This window comes from Carex rostrata, chromosome 7 (assembly GCF_964058835.1).
Source record: "Carex rostrata chromosome 7, lpCarRost1.2, whole genome shotgun sequence".
Lineage (NCBI taxonomy): Eukaryota > Viridiplantae > Streptophyta > Magnoliopsida > Poales > Cyperaceae > Carex > Carex rostrata.
The window spans coordinates 7,653,258-7,678,388 of NC_135924.1; the positions used below are offsets into that span (position 1 = coordinate 7,653,258).

The window sequence follows — 25,131 nt, forward strand, 5'->3', positions numbered from 1 at the left end:
TATAAAAAATTCGGTCAATATCACAACCTTACTTTTTTTATTCGAAGTTTAAATTTAAAATTTCAGATTTTATAGTTTTAATTATTGATTAACATTTTTTATTTTTCACGAGGATTCTTCCACGTAAAATTTTATAATTTTTTATAGTATTTCAAGTGGTAAAAAAAATAATTTACTATAATACATTAATTTAGAAATCATATAATTTTACACACATACATCCTTCGTGAAAATAAATAAGACTAACACTTTTGATTCACAACAATTTGACTTTTAGATTTTAAAAAGATAAACAAAAAAAGTGAAATTATTATATTTTGTGGTAAAAAAAACTTAGCCATTCCAAAATTCCTAAAAAAAATTAAGGTTATCTAGTCATCTAACATCTAATCACTTCTAAAAAACTACTTTAGCCAACCAAACAAATGAGGCATATTATAGCTACACAAAATTAAAAAAAATTAAAAATTAATGGCGCACAACCATTGGTGGAGCCCCATATTATGCCCAAATTTCTACTAATCATGCGATGCATTATCTCACATTTTTAATTGCTTTGCGGTGCAACGCTATTAATTGGACTATAATATTGCACATAGGGATACCTTTAAGGTAAAATAAAAGGAGATGAACCCCTGAAACGGTGACTAGATCTTTCCTTAGAAAGCAAGAAAAATATTATTTTTCAGATATTTGAAATTAGAGAGAAGAGTACCGACATTTTTATTTTTACCCCATTAAAAAAATATTTTAATAATAATAACCAAAGTTTAGTAACAATTTTAAAAATATCCCACCCGTGGAATTTTTCCACGGGCTGGAATTTTTTTTTTTTTGTAAAACATAAATTTGTTTTTATTTTTTATTTTTTGTATTGAAATATTAGAAATGTTGAATATATTTCTTTGAAAATAGATGAAATACAATATAATTTGATTTATTAGAAAGACTGTAACAAATAACCCTGATCAATATTTTTCGCGGCTGTAAGAAAAATTAATATATTTCTTTATTTGTTATTGGAAAAAAATAAAAATGCTTAGATTCTGAGTTATTGATCCCGGTTCAAAAGTCACTTTTATGTAATCTAGAAAATATTGTGATCCTTCTAGGACATTTAATTTATGAAAAGTTGTATCTATTTTTGAAAAAAAATAAAAACTTTAAGTTATTTAATAATTATTATTTAAAAAGAATTCTCAAAATAGATACAACTTTTTATAAATTAAATGTCCTAGAATGATCACAATATTTTCTAGATTACATAGAAGTGACTTTTGAACCGGGATCAATAACTCAGAATCTAATTATTTTTATTTTTTTCCAATAACACATAAAGAAATATATTAATTTTTCTTACAACCGCGAAAAATCCGGCCTGAAAAATATTGATTCGGGTTATTTGTTACAGTCTTTCTAATAAATCAAATTATATTGTATTTCATCTATTTTCAAAGAAATATATCCAACATTTCTAATATTTCAATACAAAAAATAAAAAATAAAAACAAATTTCTGTTTTACAAAAAAAAAAAAAAAATTCCAGCCCGTGGAAAAATTTCATGGGTGGGGTATTTTTAAAATTGTTACTAAACTTTGGTTATTATTATTAAAATATTTTTTTAATGGGGTAAAAATAAAAATGTCGGAGAAGAGTAGGTCCGATGTTCATTGAATCTACTTTAGTTCAGTATAATTCGGTAGGTTCAATCATTGTTCAATCCGCTTTAAGATTTGTGTGTTTCATTTTAAAATTTGTACGTGTATGTTTCAATTTTTATGTACACAATCTTAAAATAGATCGGACAGTTTTAAAATTCATTGGACCCTATAGTCAGGCTGATACCCATCGAGCCTACTCTGTTCTCTTGAAATTTAAATTGTCTAAATATTCGTCCCAAAAATTATTGTATCAAATTCAATTCTCTTGTTTAATTGTGAGAAAAAAAAATTAAGTTAAATGAACTTTTCCAAATTGAGGAAAGCTGACTTTCGCATTTTGAAAAAAAATTATATAAAAATTGACAGGGAATATGGAAATCATGCATTCCATTATTCTGAAATGCATTATTACATTAATTATGTAATTGGACATTTAAATAACAAACAAGTTGAAATAGATATCGAATTTTTATACATCTCAGATCAGATGGTACTGATCTGTTATTAGAACGACGAGTTAGGTTGAACAAGAAGAAATACTTGGGCATGATAATATATTATCTTGATTAATAAAATTATTTTAATATTCAATCACTCATTAGCATTTATGAGCTCTGTTTTATTATCCGAATAAGATATAAAATTGCCAGATTTGCCAACCTACCAAAGATTTCCACCCAATACATACATTGACCGATTTTTTTATTTATATCCAAAAAAAAATATAAATTTAAAAAAATAATCAAACCTCGCGTCCATTTCGAAAACTACCCAAACCGGAAAAAAAAATTCCAGTTTCAACACTAATTTCCGGTAAATGGATATTAAAACCGGAATAATTTTTTCCGGTTTTAGGATTTTTTTTTTTTTTAGTTTTTATAATTTATTTATTTTTTGTATGGAAGTATTACAAATATTTAATATTTTTTTTAAAATAGATGGAATACTATATAATTTGATTTATTCGAAAGACTACTACAAATAATCCAGATCAACATTTTTCATGCCGGATTTGAAAATACCGATCGTTGAATGCCTACCGTTGAACGAAAACTTAAACTGAATTTTTGAGGCACTAAACGACGTTTTTTTTAAATTATGATGCTCCGAATTCCTCTTGCAAAAATTCGGATCCGTCTTGTTCTCCCCTTTCCGAAAAGTGGTCATATGCGCAAATCCGACTTTCCTAGCCCAAGTTATGGCTGTTTAAAGTTTTTTTGAAAGCTGACCTTTGAAAATTCATAATTGACTGTAGAAAAATTCAAATAAATTAAAATTTGTGTTAATTATGTGTATTTTTGAATGATCTACATGCTGGTGTAATCGCTTTTGCAATTTGATCCTTGTATCAGTCCAAATTTGTTAATTTACCAGCAGATATCAAATTTGATATATATACACATATGATACATATATTATATATACATATATATACATATATTATATTATATATACATATATATATTATATTATATATACATATATAGGGATAAGCTACCCTACATTGCAATGTATGGAGGGCTCTATGCATTGCATTGTGAGCTGTTGGATCTCTTTTAAAATTCGTGCAGATCTGATAGATGAGATGTCGCTGGATTTCAAATTTTTCAGAAATGGAAGTTCCATTTCCAAGCACACCCCTCCCACCCCCATCCCATTCTCTCTCACGCTGAGAACCCCCAGCCTTAAAGGCGATCACCCTCCTCATCTTCTCTCCTATCCGCACCACCTCCAGCGAACCCCAGCCCCGACCTAGCGATCTCTCCCGCACCTCTCCTCTCCTGTCGGCACCACCTCCAGCGAACCCCAGTCAAATCGATCTCAATCGATCTCTTCTGTCAGAGGTACGACCCCCAAGGAAAGCTCCACCTCCAGCGATCAGGTTTTCCTTCTTGTTTGTTTAGGATACCCACACCATATTTGGTTATTAAAATAAACAACAATCACGGCTTGCCCCAGATTATTAAGTACCAATGCCAGATTATTCAGCACTATAAGGGATCAAAATCTGACAACTGCTGGCTAGTCCTCCTCTATCTTTGCCGATGATCCCAAATAAACCCAAAATTTTGAGGAGCTAATGGAACCAAACAAATGTCCAAGTGCAATATTTACTCCCTTCAAAAAATAAAAAAAGACTGAAATACTCTGGTGTATGACTTTCTGTACTTACAAGTGTTAATTTGAGAAAAAAAAAATAGTGAAATGAAGTGTATTTTGTCTTTCGGGAAAATGGAAAAGAATACCAAATTCATCTAAATTACATATGAAAATAGAAACCTCCAATTACTGCCTCCAATTATTGCCTCTTAAATATGTTCACTATATTTTTTTCTAGATAAGTACGCACCAATCAGTTCATAAGATTACCATTTAGACCAGTACCAGTATAAATCTTGAAACCAGTAATTAAATCCCAGGAAATTCATACCAATAATTGCTCCTTTTTAATTGCTCATTTCAGTGCTGACCAGCAACGAGAACCAATGTCAGAATGTAACTCAAAAGTTGAAAACATATAAAACTGAAGTAGTCAAATAGAATAGTTTTAAGTTTAGTAAAGAAAACCAATCTGCAGAAAATTCACTATTGATGGCTATAGAAGGGCTCTTCAACTTGACAATAATTCTGTCAAGGTTTAAATCTCTAAACCTTTTTCTTTTACATTTGACTTGCCTATGAAATCATTGTGCTTTATATACTTCTATGCAGGAATTATGTAAATGAAGGAAATGGCCATCCATCTTCTACAAAACTTATGAAGCCCTTGAATGAATGAAGTTGATATAGATAATAGCAAGGAAAACATTACAAAATTACTTGTGTATTTTTGATAGATAGAGCTCTCTTTTTGTACTCTTTTGGTTGCTCGTATTTGATATAAGACCTAATGAAGCAAAATGTCATATTAATGAATCTTTTTGTTTTATTTTGCATAAAGTCAATAAAAGGATGTCTTCCCTACATGGTTAAGCTAGTAAGTCATTTGCTGGTTTTGTAAAAAGAGGATTTGAGAAGGGCTTATTTGCAATTTTTGCATAATGCCCCGATGACCACCTTTGTTCTCTAGCTTGTCTAGTTTCATGGATTATTTACATTCACAATGGCATTATAATTTTACATTCATGAAGCCCTGTCCTTAAATAGTTGCATTTTTGGCTTGTCATTTTTCTTTCCTCAATTCATATTAATTTTTTGCATGTTGCAGGGCTCTTCCTTAATTCATACAGACTTTTTTGATGAGTGAACTTTTTAAAATCAGTCTTCATATTTTTCCTATTGAGTCCCCTGTATTTACTGGCTTCATAAATCCTGCACATCTAAAAATATAAGATAAAAATTTACAAGTGAAATACCTTTACATTCAAAAATTTCAGCACTTGTAAGGACTTGCTTGCATTTTTTTGCATTTCTGTTATTCCCTGAAGCATATTTACATAATTAGGATGCATCTTAATGTTTGGGATTAACTAATAGATTCATTTTGCATACACTGGTACTTGTAAAAAAACAGAAAAATGAGAGAGACAATTTGGAACCGGTACCAGTTTACATCCCTTTGCACCACTGTAAAACCCACGATGTGCAGGCACATATCAAAGAAATTAAAACTGATAGCTCCAATAACAAAATTAATTTAGCATCTTTCAAAAATTAATTCATTGTTATATTCTTGTTTTTGTTTGATATGCAATTCAATGGGTTAAAAAAAGCACTCAAAAAGCTATCACTGCAAAAAAAAAATTACATTACATTGTAAGCTGCATCCTACATTACATTGAAAATTATCTATTACATCGACAAAAAGCTATAACATATGACAAAGAACAACCGCAAAATATCCTCAACAAACATTAACAAAGAACAATTCCCAAAATATCATCGGCAAACCTTAACACAACAAACCGACAATACATTCATCAACACTAAAATACCTCACATATATCTTTCAAGAATTTCATAAATCATATAGGAAACAGAAGTGCCTCTCAGCTCCAGTCTGTCATCTTGATAAATATATACTGTTTATATTTTTTCCATCAGCTCATAGCTCCTACAAGAACAAAAATCAAATCAGATTCCAACACACTTGTTACATGGATAAAAGCAAAGTACATGTGCAGAATTGAATTTCTGTGAGGTACTAGTACTGAAGAGTACTTGGACCAAGGATAGACTTAAATTATATACACATTCGATCTAATTTTTATCACAAAATAATATCAAATATCTTGTATTTTGAATATAAAGTGAATAGAATATACCTAGAATCAAGTTACTGTGTTTGCTTGGTTTTAACTTGCAGGAAATGAAGAAAAATGAAGAGAATTGAAGAAAAATGCTCAATGCGGACACACGGTTTGCGATATGGCCGCAATAAGTACTTAGATGGATTTCTGGACACACGCCAATTTTAAAAAGGTATAATAAGCTATACATCAAAAATCCGTGCGGATGCACGGATATCGATGCGGACGCAAGGATATCGATACAGCCGCACTCTGGCCGAGCCTAATGCGGATGGTACTGTAGCAGTGCGGACGCACTGTAGCAGTCAGGCAAAAATGGAGTCAATTTAAAACGGCCATAACTTTTGACTCGTAACTCCGATTAAGGCTTGTGACCACTTTTTGGAAAGCTAGCGAGAATATCTACAACATGAGAAACTAAAAATTAAAATTTTTCTCAGTGCGCGTGAGACCATACGCAGTGCGGCCCGGAGCACCCGCACTGGACCCGCAGAAAGCCAAAATTGCACGTTTTTGACAGTTTTTCTATTTTTGGCTCACCAAGGACGCGTTTTGACAGCCAAATTTGGACAAGGCATCCTGGGAAACAATCCAAATATAGCACCCACTAACTCCACTTCCTATGCTCTTAATTGGGCATGATCATTGACTATAAAAGAGGAGGTTTATTACATCCACAGAGAATCCATCCATTATCTCATTCTCTCTCTCCACACACATAATACTTAGCGATAAATTCTGAAGTAAGGAAAACTTTCAAGCAAGAAGAATAAGGGTTTCCTGAGCAAGATTCGGCAAGATAGAGGTTTTTGATTTGTTAAAGGGTGTAATTACTTCTTTTATTTCATTTCTTCTTACTTTGCCAACTTTTTGTAATGGATCTCTCTAAGAGAGAGTAGTTCTCTCTCTAGGGGTTTAGGTCAATGTATGAACTTGTTTAATTTTATTTTATTCGGTTATTTGTTTTTATTATGATTGTTTTATGGAATTTGATTGTTAATTTCTGTGATTTAATAATTTGTGTTAATTACATAGTTAGTACTTGAATTGTAGTATCCCGTTTTGGATTCGAAAGAACCAAAATTGACTGTGATCAATAGGATAGTACCAAACTATGAATGCAAATGCCCTAGGTTTAGATTAAGATTGTAACCAATTTAATCTAAGCCGGAACTATAGAAATTAAGATTAAGGACTTGGTGAAGAACCTAACCATGAAGTCAAACCCTAATTAGGACATCTCAATTTGAATCGGGTATTGGTATCATGAACTTAATTGAGAAGTACCAATATTTGAGGAGAGGAGAGACTAACAAGAGTTTATGGTCTAGGTAGCTAGGGTGAGGGACCTAATCGAGAAGTCCGAATTACCTAGGCACGTTATTAATTTACGAAAGTAACCCTTAATAACATATTAGGTTAGAAACCTCGTCAAATCATACATGAATTCAAACAAATACCTAATTAATAGAGTTAGCAAGGGATTGTAAACCAAAGACCCCTAGATCTCTAAATCTTGAAAGCAAACCAATTCCTTCCTTTTACTTTTATTTACAATTATTGTTTTAAACTCCTTTCTTTTGGGTATTGAACCCAACCTTAGGAATCGTTAGAATACAACCCCCAATTTACTTTTATTGCACTTTACTTTATTTTATTTTCTGAAATTTATTACTAAAGTTTAAGCATAGTAATTATACATAATCTCTGTGGATCGATACCCAACAATATACTACACGGTAGGATTGTATACTTGCAATCTGAACTGAAAGTGTATTTAGGGATAAAAGGTACATCTAATTGTACTGAAGCTTTTTACCATACCCTTTGGACGTATCAACTTAAGCTTTGGATCTTAGATGGTTTACAAGAAATCAATTGAGTGTTAAGCAATAAAGAGATCATAGACTGTGAAAGTAGTTGTGTATATTAGTGTCATAAACCATACCAGTAAGAGGTAAATAGTATATTGAGATGAGTACATACCATACCAGAATTAACAATTAAAGTTGATACTACATGGCTCTAAAACCAATTACTTGAAGTTAATCTTCTTCATCAATGCCCTTCTCTTCCATTTTCCCGAAACAGTAATTGGAGGTCAGTGGCAGCAGTAGGGTTTAAGGGGGTCGGTGGGTTCGAGGGGCGCGGAGTTCAGCCTCTTCCCGAGTGGTTCGCTGGAGGTGATGCCGACAGGAGAGGAGAAGAGCGGGAGAGATCGCTAGGTCGGGGCTAGGGTTCGCTGGAGGTGGCGCGGACAGGAGAGAAGAGGAGGAGGGTGATCGCCTTTAGGGTTGGGGGTTCTCAGCGTGAGAGAAAGAAGGGGACGCGGTGGGAGGGGTGTGCTTGGAAATGGACCCTCCATTTCTGAAAAATTTGAAATCCAGCGACATCTAATCTATCATATCTGCACGAATTTTAAAGAAGATCCAACAGCTCACAATGCAATGCATAGAGCCCTCCATGCATTGCAATGTATGATAGCTTATCCCTACATATATCTCCATTCTATTATTACCACACGATACGTTACAATTTAAAATGAACAAATTCTGAAATATAGCTATATATTTATTTGTTTCCTTATTCCTTTATTTTCATTTTTTTTTTCCTCTTCAATTGAGAAGACTCCATCTTCCATTTTCTTATTTATTGTTTCCTTACTTCTTCGTTTCTATACGAATCACAATGGAAATCATTTTTTTTTAATTTCCTTATTTTTCTTTTTTTGTTTCTATACATATTGGTGTGGGCAATTTAGAATATATTTCCAATATATAATATATCAATGTGTGTATGTGTGTGTGTGTATTCTAAATTGGAAACAAAGAAGAATATAAATTGGAACATGTGTGTGAATATATATTTTTCTTATAATATGTGTGTGTGTGTGTGTGTGTGTGTGTGTGTCTCCTATACATACAAACGATAACACTTTTTATTTATGTTTTTTGATATCATATTATATGTTGATATTGAATTGTTGTATGATATTTGATATTAGATTCGAATCGAGCTATTATTTGATATCATATTATATGTTGATATTGAATTGTTGTATGATATTTGATATTAGATTCGAATCGAGCTATTATTTGATATCATTGTTAATGGTAAAAATAAAGAATCATCACATCATCAAATTGTTATCAGATATCATAATTAAAGTTAATTAAAAATATATAATCATATAAATTTTCTATTAACATGTGTTTTAATTTTTAGATAATTATTATTTTCATTGATATATTTGTTTCTTATAATATGTACCCGTTGCAACGCACGTGTATGATACTAGTATATACATATATATATTACTAGTATCATGCCCGTGCGTTGCAACGGGGATATATTATATGATTAAATAGAATACGAAGAGATCTTTTTGTTTGACATTCACACAAAATAAAAAATATATATTTAAATAAAAATAAAAGACACAAATGAAGAAAATAAAAATTCAAATAATAAATAACAATAAAAGAAACAACAAAAAATGAAAAAAAAAAAAGATCAAATATAACATGAAAAAAAATTGAAGTATCATTGCGATTTAATATCTAATTTTTTTCACAAGCAAGACATGTCATAAAACGATTTAGAGGATAAATGATCTGTAAAGAAACAAAATTGGAAAATATTTAATTAAACGATTCAAATAAGAATTTTCTCTACATGTATATTATTGATGGAAGTTATTTTAACATGGAAATTTTTCAACATATCATTTCTCTACACAAAAGTTCTAGATACTCTTCATTTTCTCTCCAAATTAGAAATGTATGATTGTTTTCATCAGCACAAGATCTGCTATTCATCTATTCACAAAGATACAATAGCTCTAAACAAAATCCGAAAAGATATGATTGTTTATATTTTCATTTTCGAAACTATAGAGGAAGAGGAGAAATGAAACAAAAAAAAATAGAGAAATAAGAAACTAATTTGATTGCAACAATTAAAGATAGTTGTAAGGAGAAATAAAAATACAGATCGCTAGAAATTCATTCAATTTAATATGACAAACCATGTAAGAGTATAGGGATTCATTTAATTTTATGGAATCGAACCTTTCAGTGCAGCAAAAACTTTTGATGAAGCCTATTAATACTCTCATGCAGCAAAAAGTGTATATCCATCTCAACCTTTCAATGAAGTACATACATGAATTTGCATATTGCTTCACCAAATATTGAAATCCATTATTCCGATATATAGGTCTAAAAAAATAAAAACATTTTGTCGGATTTCTATGACAAGAATAACATTTTGCAAACAATTCATTGATATTTCTCTTTTCTTTTTCTTAAAAAAATATTTTATAACTCAAAACAAAAGCTTTTGCATATCTAGGCATCTGTAAAAAAAAATGCAATTTCTAAATAAAAGGAGGTACATTTAGCCAACTTATATAGAGTGATAAGGATTTAGATATGCATATATATACTGGCAAGCTAGGTTCTAGGAGAAACTTCCGGGGAGGTAAGCTAAACTTAAATATATGTGTATGAATTTGTGCTTTTAGTTGTAATAGTCCAGAATTTATACCAAGGCGCAATTAATTTCTCCTCAATTTTTTTTGTAGAAGTTGTTTTATTCTAAGGATGACACTAATATGAAATTTTTAATAAAATACTTGCTCACCATAGGATGGAAATAATCTACTCGAAAGTTTTAGATATTTTTTATTTTTTCTCCAAATCAAAAATGTATGATTGTTTCCATCAGCATAAGAATTGATATTCATATATTCACAAAGATACAGTACATCTAAACAAAATCCGAAAATATATGATTGTTTCCATTTTCATTTTCAAAACTATAGAGGAAGAAGAGAAATGAAACGGAGAAAATGGAGAAATAAAGAAATAATTTGATTGCATTAATTAAAGATAGTTGTAAGGAGAAATAAGGAAACATATTGCTTGGAATTCATTCAATTCTAATGTGACAAAGCATGTAGCAGTCTGTATGGCGACTATGTTTTTAATTAAATTTAGGCTTCTATACATAAAATAGATGTATTTAATCAAAAGATGACAATTTATGTAATTGAAGGATTGATATTCAATTTGAAAATCTATCTTTCAATCTGAGCCGTTGGCAGATCAGGACAACTACGTGCATAATATAAGAATGGAGATATTATATATACATATTTTATATTATCTATACATATATATATAGAGGTGGGCTACAGTGAGTTGCGAAGTAAAACGCGTTTCTACTTCACGCCGTATTTTTATTTTGAAAGTCCAAACGACTGATCCGAACCGTTAGATGTTTAATCCATATTGAAATGTGGTTGGAGACCAAATTTTACATTTTTTGGAATTTTTTTACTATTTATTTTGCATTTTTTTAAATTGTTGTTTTGCTGTGAACAGTAAAATTTTCTGGACCATCAGATCAGCGACTTTCAAAATTGCTTAATAAATAGTAAACAAATTCCAAAAAATGTAAAATTTGGTCTCCAAGCACATTTCAATATGGAGAACAAGATGAACGGTTCGGATCGACGTTTTGAACTTAAAAATCGCAAAATATGAGCGTGAAGTAAAATAGTCGCTTTACTTCGCAACTCACCGTAGCCCATCTCTCTCTCTATATATATATACATATATTATATTATATATACATATATATACATAGAGTAGAACTAGGGTGCTCTTAAGCTCACCAAAGTTTTGGTGAGCTTAACTCTAAAACTCATCAAATCGATTTCAAATGATGAATCCGAACCGTTAAAACCCGCCTACCTTATGTGTGATGCATCTACATGTGAAATTTTTAAATATTCGAATTAATTTAGTATAAAGTCAAGCGGTCAAAATTAGAAGGTTAATAAATTAATTTTAGTGCATTTATTTTTTGAACGTTTTTTTACCGCTTGACTTTATACTAAATTAATTCGAATGTTTAAAAATTTCACATGTAGATGCATCACACATAAGGTAGGCGGGTTTCAACGGTTCGGATTCGTCATTTGAAATCGATTTGATGAGTTTTATAGTTAAGCTCACCAAAACTTTGGTGAGCTTAAGAGCACCCTAGTTTTACTCTATATACATATATATACATATATTATACATAGAGGAGGTATGAGGTATGATGAGGTATAAAAAAATGAGGCATTGGAACCCTCGTTTAGTGCCTCAAAAATTCAGTTTAAGTTTTCTTTCAACGGTAGGCATTCAACGATCGGTATTTTCAAAGTTTTCAAAGTCCAAACAGTCGATCCAAACCGTTCAACATGATGGATATTTTAAAATGTGCTTGCAGATCAAATTTTACATTTTTCTAAAAATTTTCACTATTTATGAAGATGGGTACAAAAATTCAATGGTCTGAATATAGCGATTTTGTTACATACTTAATAAATAGTAACAAAATTAAAAAAAATATAAAATTTGATATGCAAGCCCATTTTAACATATATATTATATTATATATACATATATATACATATATTATATTATATTATATTATATATACATATATATACATATATTATATTGTATTATATTATATATACGTATACATATATTAATTTTTCTTACAGCCGTAAAAAATTCGGCATGAAAAATGTTGATCCGAATTATTTGTAGCAGTATTTCGAATAAATCAAATTATATAGTATTCCATCTATTTTTAAAAAAATATATTAAATATTTATAATACTTCAATACAAAAAATAAATAAATTATAAAAAATGAAAAAAAAATCCGAAAAAAAAATTTCCTAAAAAAAAATTTTCCTCAAAAAAAAAATCCTAAAACCGGAAAAAATTATTCCGGTTTTGGAACTTAAAACCGGAAAAATAATTTCCGAAATTTCTTTTCCGGTTTTAATATCCATTTACCGGAAATTGGTGTTGAAACCGGAAATATTTTTTCCGGTTTGGGTAGTTTTTGAAATGAACGCGAGGTTTGGTTAGTTTTTTAAATTTATATTTTTTTTAATATAAATAAAAAAATCGGTACATTGAAGGTTGACATACATAATATATTCTACATCTGAGGCAGTTCTTTTTAATGATATTTTTATTTTATTTTGTGAAAAGACTATGTACTAAGTAAACTTTTTTTTTCTCAATGAGGGGTTAGAATGTTAGAAAATCATTTTCATTTTATATTTATGAAATTTATATTTTATCTTTATTAAAAAAATAAAAGATATGTAGCATAGACGCACAAGCGTATATCTAAAAGTCACTGTGTATGTATCAAAATTCAAAAGTAAAAAAATGAACTTTTTGCCCTCACAAATTAGTCAATTAGATCTTTTACATACGCTTTCTTAAAAGGCTATTGGATATTTTATAAATTTAGACTGAGTCCTAATAATAAAAAATATATATATAATAATTGGATAAATTTTGTGAGTTGTTGAAATTTAGAAGGCTAATATGAGATAATGAATTTTAGAAGGGAAAAATACGTAATTTAAAGGTTTTTGAGGGGTATACAAGAAATTCCCCCAAATTTTGTCTTCCATTTCTACCCAGCGTTCCCTCTCACACCAAACCCAACGGCCAAGAAAATTCTAAATCATTTCAAAGTAACATATCTGGTCAAATTATCGACAAAATTTTGCCTAAATTTATATTTTCTTGAATTACTTCAAAATTTTACAAGTTCTTTGAACTTTTCCAACATTAAATATACAGTATACATTTCATGAATTCCTCTTGTATCGGTACCGTGACGCAAAATAAACAAACAATGCTAAATTAAGCATGCAAAGCCCTGAAACCAACCAAAAAAAACGATCTAAGTGCCCCTCATTTAAGTTATCAGGTATCCATCCAAACACCCAATCAGTCATTGTCAAAATAATCGACGTGACATAGCCTCCAAGTGCTATGGTAAGAAAAGCAAGCGCCAAACAGAGACTCCTCATCGAATCCGGCGCTTGGCCATAGAAGAACTCGAGCATGCCTATTTGGTTAAATACTTCGCCGATACCTACTAAAACATGTTGCGGTATTTGCCAAAGAATACTCATCGAAACTGCAACATTTTCATGTACCAAACCTTCATTGGTTGCTATCTCTAAGCGCTTCGTTTCCACGATTGCTGCTGATACCATAGCAAGAACAGCAAAGAACAAGCCGATCCCTGCCCGTTGCAAGTGAGAGAACCCTCTATCTTTTCCGGTAAATCTCCGAGCAACCGGCACAATTATTTTATCATAGAAAGGTGTGAATGCAATCACCGCAAGTACATCGAAAGTCGTGAGAGAAGCGGGAGGGATGTTCAGAGAACCCAAGCGTGTGTTCATGAACATTCCTTGTTCGACAAAAACTGTTGATTCCTGGGTAGAAACTGAGGCAAAGAGTATAAATGTGGTCCAAATAGGAAGCAACCGAAGTATAGATTTCAACTCTTCGACTTGTGATGTGGTGCAAAGACTCCATGGGTTGCGGGTACCAGTACGGGTGAAATCCGAAGCGGAGACAATGGAAGCTTTGTTAAGGAATCTGCAATTACATTAAAATTCAATTCAATTCTGTGCTTGGACCTCTATAATAATCAAAATCTATAATTGTAAACCATCATCAAACATGCAACCATCTACTCAACCAAAGGATACTTTAGGATAAAAAAGGTGCATCACATCAGAAAAGTACCATTTTTTTCTTTTTTGAGGTAGCAGAAATGTACTAATTAAAAAACTACTGGATTAATTAAAAATTAAAAGAATAAATATAAATGAAAAGATAGCTTGATATTTTTGTAGTCGAACTCATTTCTCCTTTTATCACATTTTAATATATTCTATATTATAAGAGGAGGGTTCAAATGCCATTTTTTATTCTATATTACAAGAGGAGGTGTACTGGAGGCACAATAAATGAAGACATTTAAACCCTCGTATCATAATTACTAAATGGTGCAGCATTCAAAAGCAGATTACCTGAATTCTGGGGTACTTTCTAATTTGCCGATTCCCGATTTTTCTGTTGCGTTATGTAGAAGAGACTCATCCTCGGGCAAATCCAAATTAAATTTTCTAGTGGCCGCAACAATCACTTGACACATTCTTGTAAGAGGGCTTCCTATTGGTTTGCGGTATCTATATAACTTAGAACCAGATATAAAATTCGTAAAGCCTATCCCAAGTACTATGGTAAGAACACCAAATCCTAAAGTCCATCCATAGTTATCTTGTATCCATACAATGACAGTTCCGGCAAACAAAGCACCTATAGTGACAGTGAGATAATAGAAACTAAAGAAAGATCCCTTTGCAGTGGTATCAGCCGTGTCAAATTGATCGGCACCAAATGCTGACATGCACGGTTTAGTGGCCCCAGCCCCGAAAGCAATCATGTAAAGGCCGAGAAATGAGGCAACAGGAGAATGCTTCAAGATTGAAAGTGATGTTGATAGAGTCAAAACCACCAATCCCTTTTGTGAAAGAACAAAAAAGAGATACATCAAACTAATTTGAATTGAAAAGCAAAATATTGTTTAGTGTAGGAATGGTGCACAAGCAACCCTAGCAAAGTTAGAAGACTAAATATTCTCTGAAACAAGTTAAATATTTTTTATTTTTTAATAAAGGGTAAAATGGTAATTTAGAAATTTAAAGTTGAGTTTTAATGGACAAGTCAATAAGTTGGTAAATTTGTGAGCGTTAGAAATTTAGAAGGGTAAAAATAATATTATTAATTTTAGAGGTGGAGATACATAATTTTGTTGTTTTTGAGGGTATACATGAAATTATCCCTAATATCGTATGCAGAAATACTACTGCAATAAGTCTATCACATTGTTGTCATACCTGTATGTCACTGGTACAACAACGAATTTTGTAATATGAGTGCTCCTCTAACAGCTTTGCAAATTGTATTTTGTAATATGTCACTGTTCTTGGTGTGTGTGTGTGCAACCTAATGATAAGCATATGAAAGTGCATCATATAGAATTGGATACTTACGATAAAGAAAATGACAAGGAAAGATACAAGAGTCAAATAATTTCCCCAGTAAGAATCTGCCACATAAGCACCTATCAGTGTCGTTGCGAAACAAGTGCCTTGCCACGTTGAAGCTTGCGCTGCTGCGGTAACACTATCTTCAAATAGCTCTGTTTTAAGATATACTGATAGATTTCTGCCGATGCCATAATAGACCACGCACACACAAAATTCAGTGCCTATAATATATGCAGAAATTTAATAACTCACTTTCATTATATCTTAATTAATTTTTGTCTGGTACAAGAGGATTTGGAAAAAAAGATTGTGAAACTATTTGGAAGAATTTAATGTAACAGAAAAAGTCCCAGTTTATAAAACAACCAATTCCTGGTAAATTTGAACTACAGATGCTGGTACCTAGTTTAAATTGAGCTTAGCTGGGGCCTCAACCAAAATTAGGAATATTCTCGAACTTGTATGATATATAAATGAATTTTATAACTATTTTCCTGAAGTTCTTATATCACTTGGCTTGAGGCATCTGGAGCTAATACAAGGTCAGGTTTTGATCCAAGCCGTCGGCTCAATTCAATCAAGCCAATAGATTTAGATCGGATAGCTCAAATGAGATAACAGCTACTGTTAATTTAGAAAGAGAAATTTACATATATGGCCATCATAACTTTGTGATTTAGTTATTTTCCCATCAAAATTTAAAATTTAGTTATTTTAATACACATAGGTATGAACAAATGGTGAACAAGATGTAATTTCAGTAAAATGTGATTTAATACGCAGAAATGGTGGTGGAGAGGTTAGTGAGTGATACGGTAATTAGGGGTGTCAATGGGTACAGTACGGGTCGGGTGGAGACATTTTCATACCCATACCCATTAAAATTGACCTTACCCATACCCTACCCATACCCATTAAAAATTAATCTTACCCTACCCTACCCTTACCCGTTAATATTATCGGGTAACGAAACGGTAGCAGGTGAATAACGGATAATACTAGTATAATAATTAGTTTTATTATATTTTACAAATTAAACATCAAAAACTCATTCATTTTAACACATATATAATTGCATTTCTAATAAAAAATAAAATAAATGTGCAATCAATTCCAACTAAATTATTTTTTATAAAGAATAAAAATTCAAAAACACAAATATACATTTAAGTGGGTTGAAAATTGAATTGAATATATATTTGGATTTTATAATTATCTTATAGGATAACGGATACGAAATAGTCATTACCCATATCCTTACCCATTTATTTAACGAAAAAAAATTCTTACCCATTCCCATACCTAATAAACTAACGAAAAAAAAAACTTACCCATACCCGCCTTATCGAATACGATACGGGTCGGATAAACAGCTAAAAAGGTACCATTGACACCCCTAACGGTAATTTGAATATAAGGTAAAATAGTCATTTTAATTTTTTTACTAATACTAAAATGAGCTTTTAATTGATTAAATTAGAAAAATGGAGTTATTAATAAATTAAGTAAGTTTACATACTAATTTTTATATTTTGAAGGGGAAATATCTAAACCACAAAGTTATGATAGGCATATATACAAATTTCTCTTGTAGAAATGACCCATTTGCTTACACATAATTAAAGAGCAAGCTTTCCATCCTCCAATCCGATGCTTTGATTCTGAGATTATTCTTTCCTGCAGCATAGTACCATATAAATTTAAATTTCCCAATTTCTATAATGGAACAGTTCAACATATGAAATTATATTATTTTTGCCGGTTACTACAAGCTCGGAATATGGCTTTATATACATTGATGCAGTCTGATATTTTAAAATTTAGAGGGGGGAATACATAATTTCGAGAATTTTTAGAGGCATACATGAAATTTCTCCTAACACTTGTTGAGCTTGAAACCACCGCTCCTTTGAAAAGGAGAGGAGAAAAGGCTACAAATAGAAGCTTTGAGGTACCACTCTTCAGCTTGCAATCCAAAGAAAATAAGAAATTGATTCACAGATACCAAAATTTGAGTACCTCATTTGGGGATTGGGATTCTTCTTCTACCACCAGCAAACTCTCTCTCGCCTCCTCCATTAAGCCCAGTTGAGCAGTTCCTCGATGCAAAAGGAATATATTTATAGTGCTCCACTGCTTCTCAACTGCTCCGCATCGTCTGCATTAACTCAAAAGAGCATCTTTTGAGTGAATAGAACCGTTTCCTCTCCAATTGTACAACTTTATTGCGAGTTTTAAGCGGATCTGAATTCTGAACTTCATTTAAGATCAGGTGGTTTGAAATAATTCAGAACTATTCGATTTGTTTCTAAAATATCAGCATGCTATATGTATTTTAGCTTCTTCTTTTTCTTTCTTTTTTAAATGTTATATGTACTTTACCAAACATTATTACTTTTAATACTGATGCAAAACGACTAAATATCAAACATCACATGTGATGTGCGCAGCTTAATTACCGGCTACTTAATAATCAATTATTCAACTGTTATAATGTCCTTGGAACCAATTTTTTTATTACACTTTTCATATCACGCTTGTAGATATTCTATGTTGGTACACCAAGAAAATATAAGAAATAAGAAAATGAACAAGTGGTACCAGTTGGCCCCAAATCCGAATAGAACTTGAAATACACAGAGAAGATTATGAGGGGAAAAAAAATGTTTCTTTTCTATTACAAAAAGATAAAATAGGCCCAATTAATTATTTTGGGTTTGCAATTTGATGTTTGAGTTAAGCCCATGAAGTAATGCAACGGATTCCAAATAAAAAAGAAGATCAATATTGAGATCCCATGCTGATGCGAGTGAGTATCCTCTGAGATATCTCATATTTTGCGTGACTGACGTGTCCGGTTCCAATTCGGGGTGACGTAGGGGGCCAGTATTATTTGAGCTTTGAGATTCGCACAGAACGTATTGTAACGGTTGATATTTTCCAAAAAGTCATGCAAAATATGAGATATCTCAGAGGATGCGAATTCTGCTGATTCTGCCTCTGGAATTCGAATTTCCTGACTCCTGAGGTAACTTAGATTTTGAGTTTGGATTCGGACTGTCCCATTAGAATCCGCACTATTAAAGGATTGTGGTAAATTTATGAATTTTTCATTTTACCTTTTACAATAAAATAAAAAAATATATAGCATGTGTTGAAATATTCAGTTTTGTAATTAGCATGTGTGATGACAAACTATTTATTTTCCTGATAATATAATCAAATAAAGGTTAGACCTTCATTTTTCCTAAAAACAAAAACTATTTTTCTACTTATGACGGTCTAACAGATACACAAGTGTATACTTAAATATCACTAATTTATTATGTGTGTGTCAGAAGTAGAAAAATGAATTGTTTGCTCTCACAAACTGACCAATTAGATCTTTTACAAATGCTACATGTTTTTTACATTTTTAATAAAGGGTGTAATATATATTTCATAAATTTTAAATGAGTTTTAATAAAATAATAATCAATGGGTAAATTTGTGATTTTTTGAAATTTAGAAGGCTAACTATGATATTATAAATTTCAGAAGGTAATGTACGTAAATTAAATGTTTTTTAGGGATATACATAAAATTTCCCCAAACATTTTCTTCCCCTTCAACCCTAGCCTGCCTTCTCTAAATCATTGCTAGTAATATATCTGGTTAAAATATGTACAAAATTTTCTCTAAATTAGTAAATTTATATTTTCTTGAATTACTTCAAAATTTTACAAGTTCTTTGAACTTTTCCAACATTAAATATACAGTATACATTTCATGAAATCCTCTTGTATCGGTATCGTGAGGCAAAATAAACAAAAACTGCTAAATTAAGCATGCATAGCCCTGAAACCAACCAAAAAAAACGATCTAAGTGCCCCTCATTTAAGTTATCAGGTATCCATCCAAACAACCAATCAGTCATTGTCAAAATAATCGACGTGACATAGCCTCCAAGTGCTATGGTAAGAAAAGCAAGCGCCAAACAGAGACTCCTCATCGAATCCGGCGCTTGGCCATAGAAGAACTCAAGCATGCCTATTTGGTTAAATACTTCGCCGATACCTACTAAAACATGTTGCGGTATTTGCCAAAGAATACTCATTGAAACTGCAACATTTTCATGTACCAAACCTTCATTGGTTGCTATCTCTAAGCGCTTCGTTTCCACGATTGCTGCTGATACCATAGCAAGAACAGCAAAGAAAAAGCCGATCCCTGCCCGTTGCAAGTGAGAGAACCCTCTATCTTTTCCGGTAAATCTCCGAGCAACCGGCACAATTATTTTATCATAGAAAGGTGTGAATGCAATCACCGCAAGTACATCGAAAGTCGTGAGAGAAGCGGGAGGGATGTTCAAAGTACCCAAGCGTGTGTTCATGAACATTCCTTGTTCGACAAAAACTGTCGATTCCTGGGTAGAAACTGAGGCAAAGAGTATAAATGTGGTCCAAATAGGAAGCAACCGAAGTATAGATTTCAACTCTTCAACTTGTGATGTGGTGCAAAGACTCCATGGGTTGCGGGTACCAGTATCGGTGAAATCCGAAGCGGAGACAATGGAAGCTTTGTTAAGGAATCTGCAATTACATTAAAATTCAATTCAATTCTGTGCTTGGACCTCTATAATTGTAAACCATCATCAAACATGCAACCATCTACTCAACCAAAGGATACTTTAGGATAAAAAAAGGTACATCACATCAGAAAAGTACCATTTTTTTCTTTTTTGAGGTAACAGAAATGTACCAATTAAAAAACTACTGGATTAATTAAAAATTAAAAGAATAGATATACATGAAAAGATAGCTTGATATTTTTGTAGTCAAACTCATTTCTCCTTTTATCACATTTTAATATATTCTATATTATAAGAGCAGGGTTCAAATGCCATTTTTTATTCTATATTACAAGAGGAGGTATACTGGAGGCACAATAAATGAAGACATTTAAACCCTCGTATCATAATTACTAAATGGTGCAGCATTCTAAAGCAGATTACCTGAATTCTGGGGTACTTTCTAATTTGCCGATTCCCGATTTTTCTGTTGCGTTATGTAGAAGAGACTCATCCTCCGGCAAATCCAAATTAAATTTTCTAGTGGCCGCAACAATCACTTGACACATTCTTGTAAGAGGGCTTCCTATTGGTTTGCAGTATCTATATAACTTAGAACCAGATATAAAATTCGTAAAGCCTATCCCAAGTACTATGGTAAGAACACCAAATCCTAAAGTTCATCCATAGTTATCTTGTATCCATACAATGATAGTTCCGGCAAACAAAGCACCTATAGTGACAGTGAGATAATAGAAACTAAAGAAAGATCCCTTTGCAGTGGTATCAGCCATGTCAAATTGATCTGCACCAAATGCTGACATGCACGGTTTAGTGGCCCCGGCCCCGAAAGCAATCATGTAAAGGCTAAGAAATGAGGCAACAGGAGAATGCTTCAAGATTGAAAGTGATGTTGATAGAGTCAAAACCACCAACCCCTTTTGTGAAAGAACAAAAAAGAGATACATCAAACTAATTTGAATTGAAAAGCAAAATATTGTTTAGTGTAGGAATGGTGCACAAGCAACCCTAGCAAGGTTAGAAAACTAAATATTCTCTGAAACAAGTTAAATATTTTTTATTTTTTAATAAAGGGTAAAATGGGTACTTTAGAAATTTAAAATTGAGTTTTAATGGAAAAGTCAATAAGTTGGTAAATTTGTGAGCTTTAGAAATTTAGAAGGTATTATTAATTTTAGAGGTGGAGATACATAATTTTGAGGTTTTTGAGGGTATACATGAAATTATCCCTAATATCGTATGCAGAAATACTACTGCAATAAGTCTATTACATTGTTGTCATACCTGTATGTCACTGGTACAACAATGAATTTTGTAATATGAGTGCTCCTCTAACAGCTTTGCAAATTGTATTTTGTAATATGTCACTGTTCTCGGTGTGTGTGTGTGCAACCTAATCATAAGCATATGAAAGAGCATCATATAGAATTGGATACTTACAATAAAGAAAATGACAAGGAAAGATACAAGAGTCAAATAATTTCCCCAGTAAGAATCTGCCACATAAGCACCTATCAGTGTCGTTGCGAAAAAAGTGCCTTGCCACGTCGAAGCTTGCGCTGCTGCGGTAACACTATCTTCAAATAGCTCTGTTTTAAGATATACTGATAGATTTCTGCCGATGCCATAGTAGACCACGCACGCACAAAATTCAGTGCCTATAATATATGCAGAAATTTAATAACTCACTTTCATTATATCTTAATTAATTTTTCTCTAGTACAAGAGGATTTGGAAAAAAAAAGATTGTTAAACTATTTCGAAGAATTTAATATAACAGAAAAAGTCCCAGTTTATAAAACAACCAATTCCTGGTAAATTTGAACTACAGATGCTGGTACCTAGTTTAAATTGAGCTTAGCTGGGGCCTCAACCAAAATTAGGAATATTCTCGAACTTGTATGATATATAAATGAATTTTATAACTATTTTCCTGAAGTTCTTATATCACTTGGCTTGAGGCATCTGGAGCTAATACAAGGTCAGGTTTTGATCCAAGCCGTCGGCTCAATTCAATCAAGCCAATAGATTTAGATCAGATAGCTCAAATGAGATAACAGCTACTGTTAATTTAGAAAGAGAAATTTCCATATATGGCCATCATAACTTTGTGATTTAGTTATTTTCCCATCAAAATTTAAAATTTAGTTATTTTAATACACATAGGTATGAACAAATGGTGAACAAGATGTAATTTCAGTAAAATGTGATTTAATACACAGAAATGGTGGTGGAGAGGTTAGTGAATGATACGGTAATTTGAATATAAGGGTAAAATAGTCATTTTAATTTTTTTTACTAATACTAGAATGAGCTTTTAATTGATTGAATTAGAAAAATGGAGTTATTAATAAATTAAGTTTAGATACTAATTTTTATATTTTGAAGGGGAAATATCTGAACCACAAAGTTATGATAGGCATATATACAAATTTCTCTTTTAGAAATGACCCATTTGCTTACACATAATTAAAGAGCAAGCTTTCCATCCTCCAATCCGATGCTTTGATTCTGAGGTTATTCTTTCCTGCAGCATAGTACCATGTAAATTTAAATTTCCCAATTTCTAAAATGGAACAGTTCAAGATATGAAATATTTTATTTTTGCCAGTTACTACAAGGTTGGAATGTGGCTTTATATATTGATACAGTCTGTTATAGTAGCTGTATAATTGGAGAACTCATTTCCTCCTCTTTTTCTTTATAGGGGCCAAAAAATGTTTCCATCCACAGAAAAAAGTACAGCATTTATCAGAGAATTTTTGTTTCTTCTAAATCTGCGAAGAGAATCTAAAACGGAGGCATTTCATGTATACCCCTCAAAACCTCGAAATTAAATATTTTTCCCTCTATATTCCATAATATCATATTTAGCTCTCTAAATTTCAGAACACACAAATTTACCCAATTATTATCTTTTGAACTAAAACTCATTTTAAATTTATAAAATTCCTATTTTACCATTTATAAAAAATAAAAATATATAGTATTTATGAGAAAAATGTCTAACTTTCTAATTGATCGGTTTTCAAGAGCAAATAGTTCATTTCTCTACTTGTGACACATACATAGTGACATTTAAATATATGCTTGTTACACATCACATGTAAGAAAATGAATCATTTGTCCTCACAACCAGCCAATTGAAATACTAAAACATTTATGCTTAATCAGGCTACCCATTTTTTATTTCTTTAATGATGGTTAAATTGAGTACTTTATAAATTTAAAATTTGTTTTAATATAAAATGAAATAAATTGAATAAATTTGTGGGTTTTTAAAATTTAGAGGGTTAAATATGATATTTTGAATTCTAGAGGAGAAAATACGTAATTTCCAAGTTTTTGAGAGACATACATAAAATTACCCCTAAAACTTACTTTGAGGTACCACTCTCCAGTTTCGAATCTAAAGAAATTGATTCACAAATGTCAAATAATTCTGAGATTAATTTGAGTACCTCATTTGAGGATTGGGATTCTTCTTCTACCACCAGCAAACTCTCTCTCGCCTCCTCCATTAAGCCCAGTTGACCAGTTCCTCGATCCACAAGAAATACAGTGCTTCTCAACTGCAGTGTTTTTTTTTTTCGGTAGATATTTTTGGTTGATTGATTGGTACAAAGATAATCTCTCCTGATGCATTCATATACCTAAGGTACCTCATCGTTTGACTTTGAATCCGATCCGTTCGTTATATAATCGCGTGAATTTTAGAGCCTCTGTCTTGGGACCGGATTGGTCCGGATTCAAACTTACTATAACGCAGAGGATCTGGTCACTATGGGTCCCACTCACTATAACAGTGACTCGCTGTCAGTGTCACTAATAAAGATATTATGGCCTACTGGCTTTAATGTTCAAAAATAAAAATAAGCTAATAAAGATATTATATTATGATATATGGTGACAGGGATCTTATGTGTCTATATGGATCACTGTGAGAAAATACAATTTGTTTCTTCATAACATAATGTTTTATTATTATAATTTATATTTATATATATGTGAGATTTTTTCTAAAAATAAAGGGTCTTAATTATGTCAACAAATATATTTTTTTATGTTTTATTTAGATTAAATTGAATGAATGTTTTTTCTTCTTTTAAAATTATGTTTCAAAATGTAATTATCAAAGGAAAGGAATGGGATGGAAGGGAAGAAGTGAGGAAATTAGATTTAACAATTCACCTACTTCATAAAAAGAAAAAATTAAAGAGAAAAGAAGAAGAGGTGAAGTGTGTTGCACAAACTTGATGATTTTTTTTCAAAAAATATTTGCTAGACTGCAAAGTTGTGCGGGAGAATCGAAAGACTCAACGACTTTCATCGCCCTCAAAATAAAAGTGTAGAGAAAATAACTTTTATGGTGATATTTCTCTCTTTCGTTCCTTTTACTCACTGCGGTGGAGTTCTAAAGCACAAGCTAACAAAGAGTGTCTCATGCCATAAAAATCATAGCATCTTGTACAATAAAAATATGTTCATTTTTATCATAGTTATCCACGTCTAAAGAAATACCATACAAAATGGAAGAACTTGAAATGTTGTCAATGTACGACCCGCTACAGAGTATTATACAACTTATAAGCCACAGAATAACCTTTTGAGTTTAAATAATTAAAATTAATGGTGTCTCTGCCAGTCTGCCTTCTGTCTGGTTCGTTTTTTACTTTCTTCCGAAAGGAACTCCCGTGTCGTCTCCAA

General features: G+C 31.6%; 2 protein-coding genes and 1 long non-coding RNA gene across 5 annotated transcripts; 1 reads left to right on the forward strand and 2 right to left on the reverse strand.

Annotated features, from left to right (window-relative positions):
• The first annotated feature begins 3,344 nt into the window (after positions 1–3,344).
• Positions 3,345–4,626, forward strand: LOC144556374 (uncharacterized). Its single transcript, XR_013512355.1, has 2 exons — positions 3,345–3,544; positions 4,375–4,626. It is a non-coding gene; the product is annotated as an uncharacterized LOC144556374 (long non-coding RNA).
• An 8,829-nt stretch (positions 4,627–13,455) lies between these two features.
• LOC144556888 (protein NRT1/ PTR FAMILY 8.3-like) lies at positions 13,456–17,996 on the reverse strand. The gene is made up of 5 exons (XM_078305376.1): positions 17,874–17,996; positions 17,468–17,531; positions 15,858–16,075; positions 14,832–15,325; positions 13,456–14,394 (listed from the first exon to the last, which is right to left on the reverse strand). Exons 1-5 carry the CDS (start codon positions 17,931–17,933, stop codon positions 13,590–13,592), a joined length of 1,641 nt encoding a protein of 546 aa, XP_078161502.1. The 5' UTR covers positions 17,934–17,996; the 3' UTR covers positions 13,456–13,589.
• A 1,554-nt stretch (positions 17,997–19,550) lies between these two features.
• LOC144556889 (protein NRT1/ PTR FAMILY 8.3-like) lies at positions 19,551–24,013 on the reverse strand. 3 transcript variants are annotated; one of them, XM_078305378.1, is made up of 5 exons: positions 23,886–24,013; positions 22,888–22,951; positions 21,865–22,082; positions 20,848–21,341; positions 19,551–20,425 (listed from the first exon to the last, which is right to left on the reverse strand). In XM_078305378.1, the coding sequence occupies exons 4-5, from the start codon at positions 20,970–20,972 to the stop codon at positions 19,621–19,623; spliced, it is 930 nt and encodes a 309-aa protein (XP_078161504.1). In that variant the 5' UTR covers positions 20,973–21,341; positions 21,865–22,082; positions 22,888–22,951; positions 23,886–24,013; the 3' UTR covers positions 19,551–19,620. The 3 variants fall into 3 exon arrangements, with proteins under 3 accessions (XP_078161504.1, XP_078161506.1, XP_078161505.1); XM_078305380.1 differs by having other exon boundaries at positions 23,886–24,007; XM_078305379.1 differs by lacking the exon at positions 22,888–22,951 and having other exon boundaries at positions 23,886–23,983.
• Between the last annotated feature and the right edge of the window lie 1,118 nt (positions 24,014–25,131).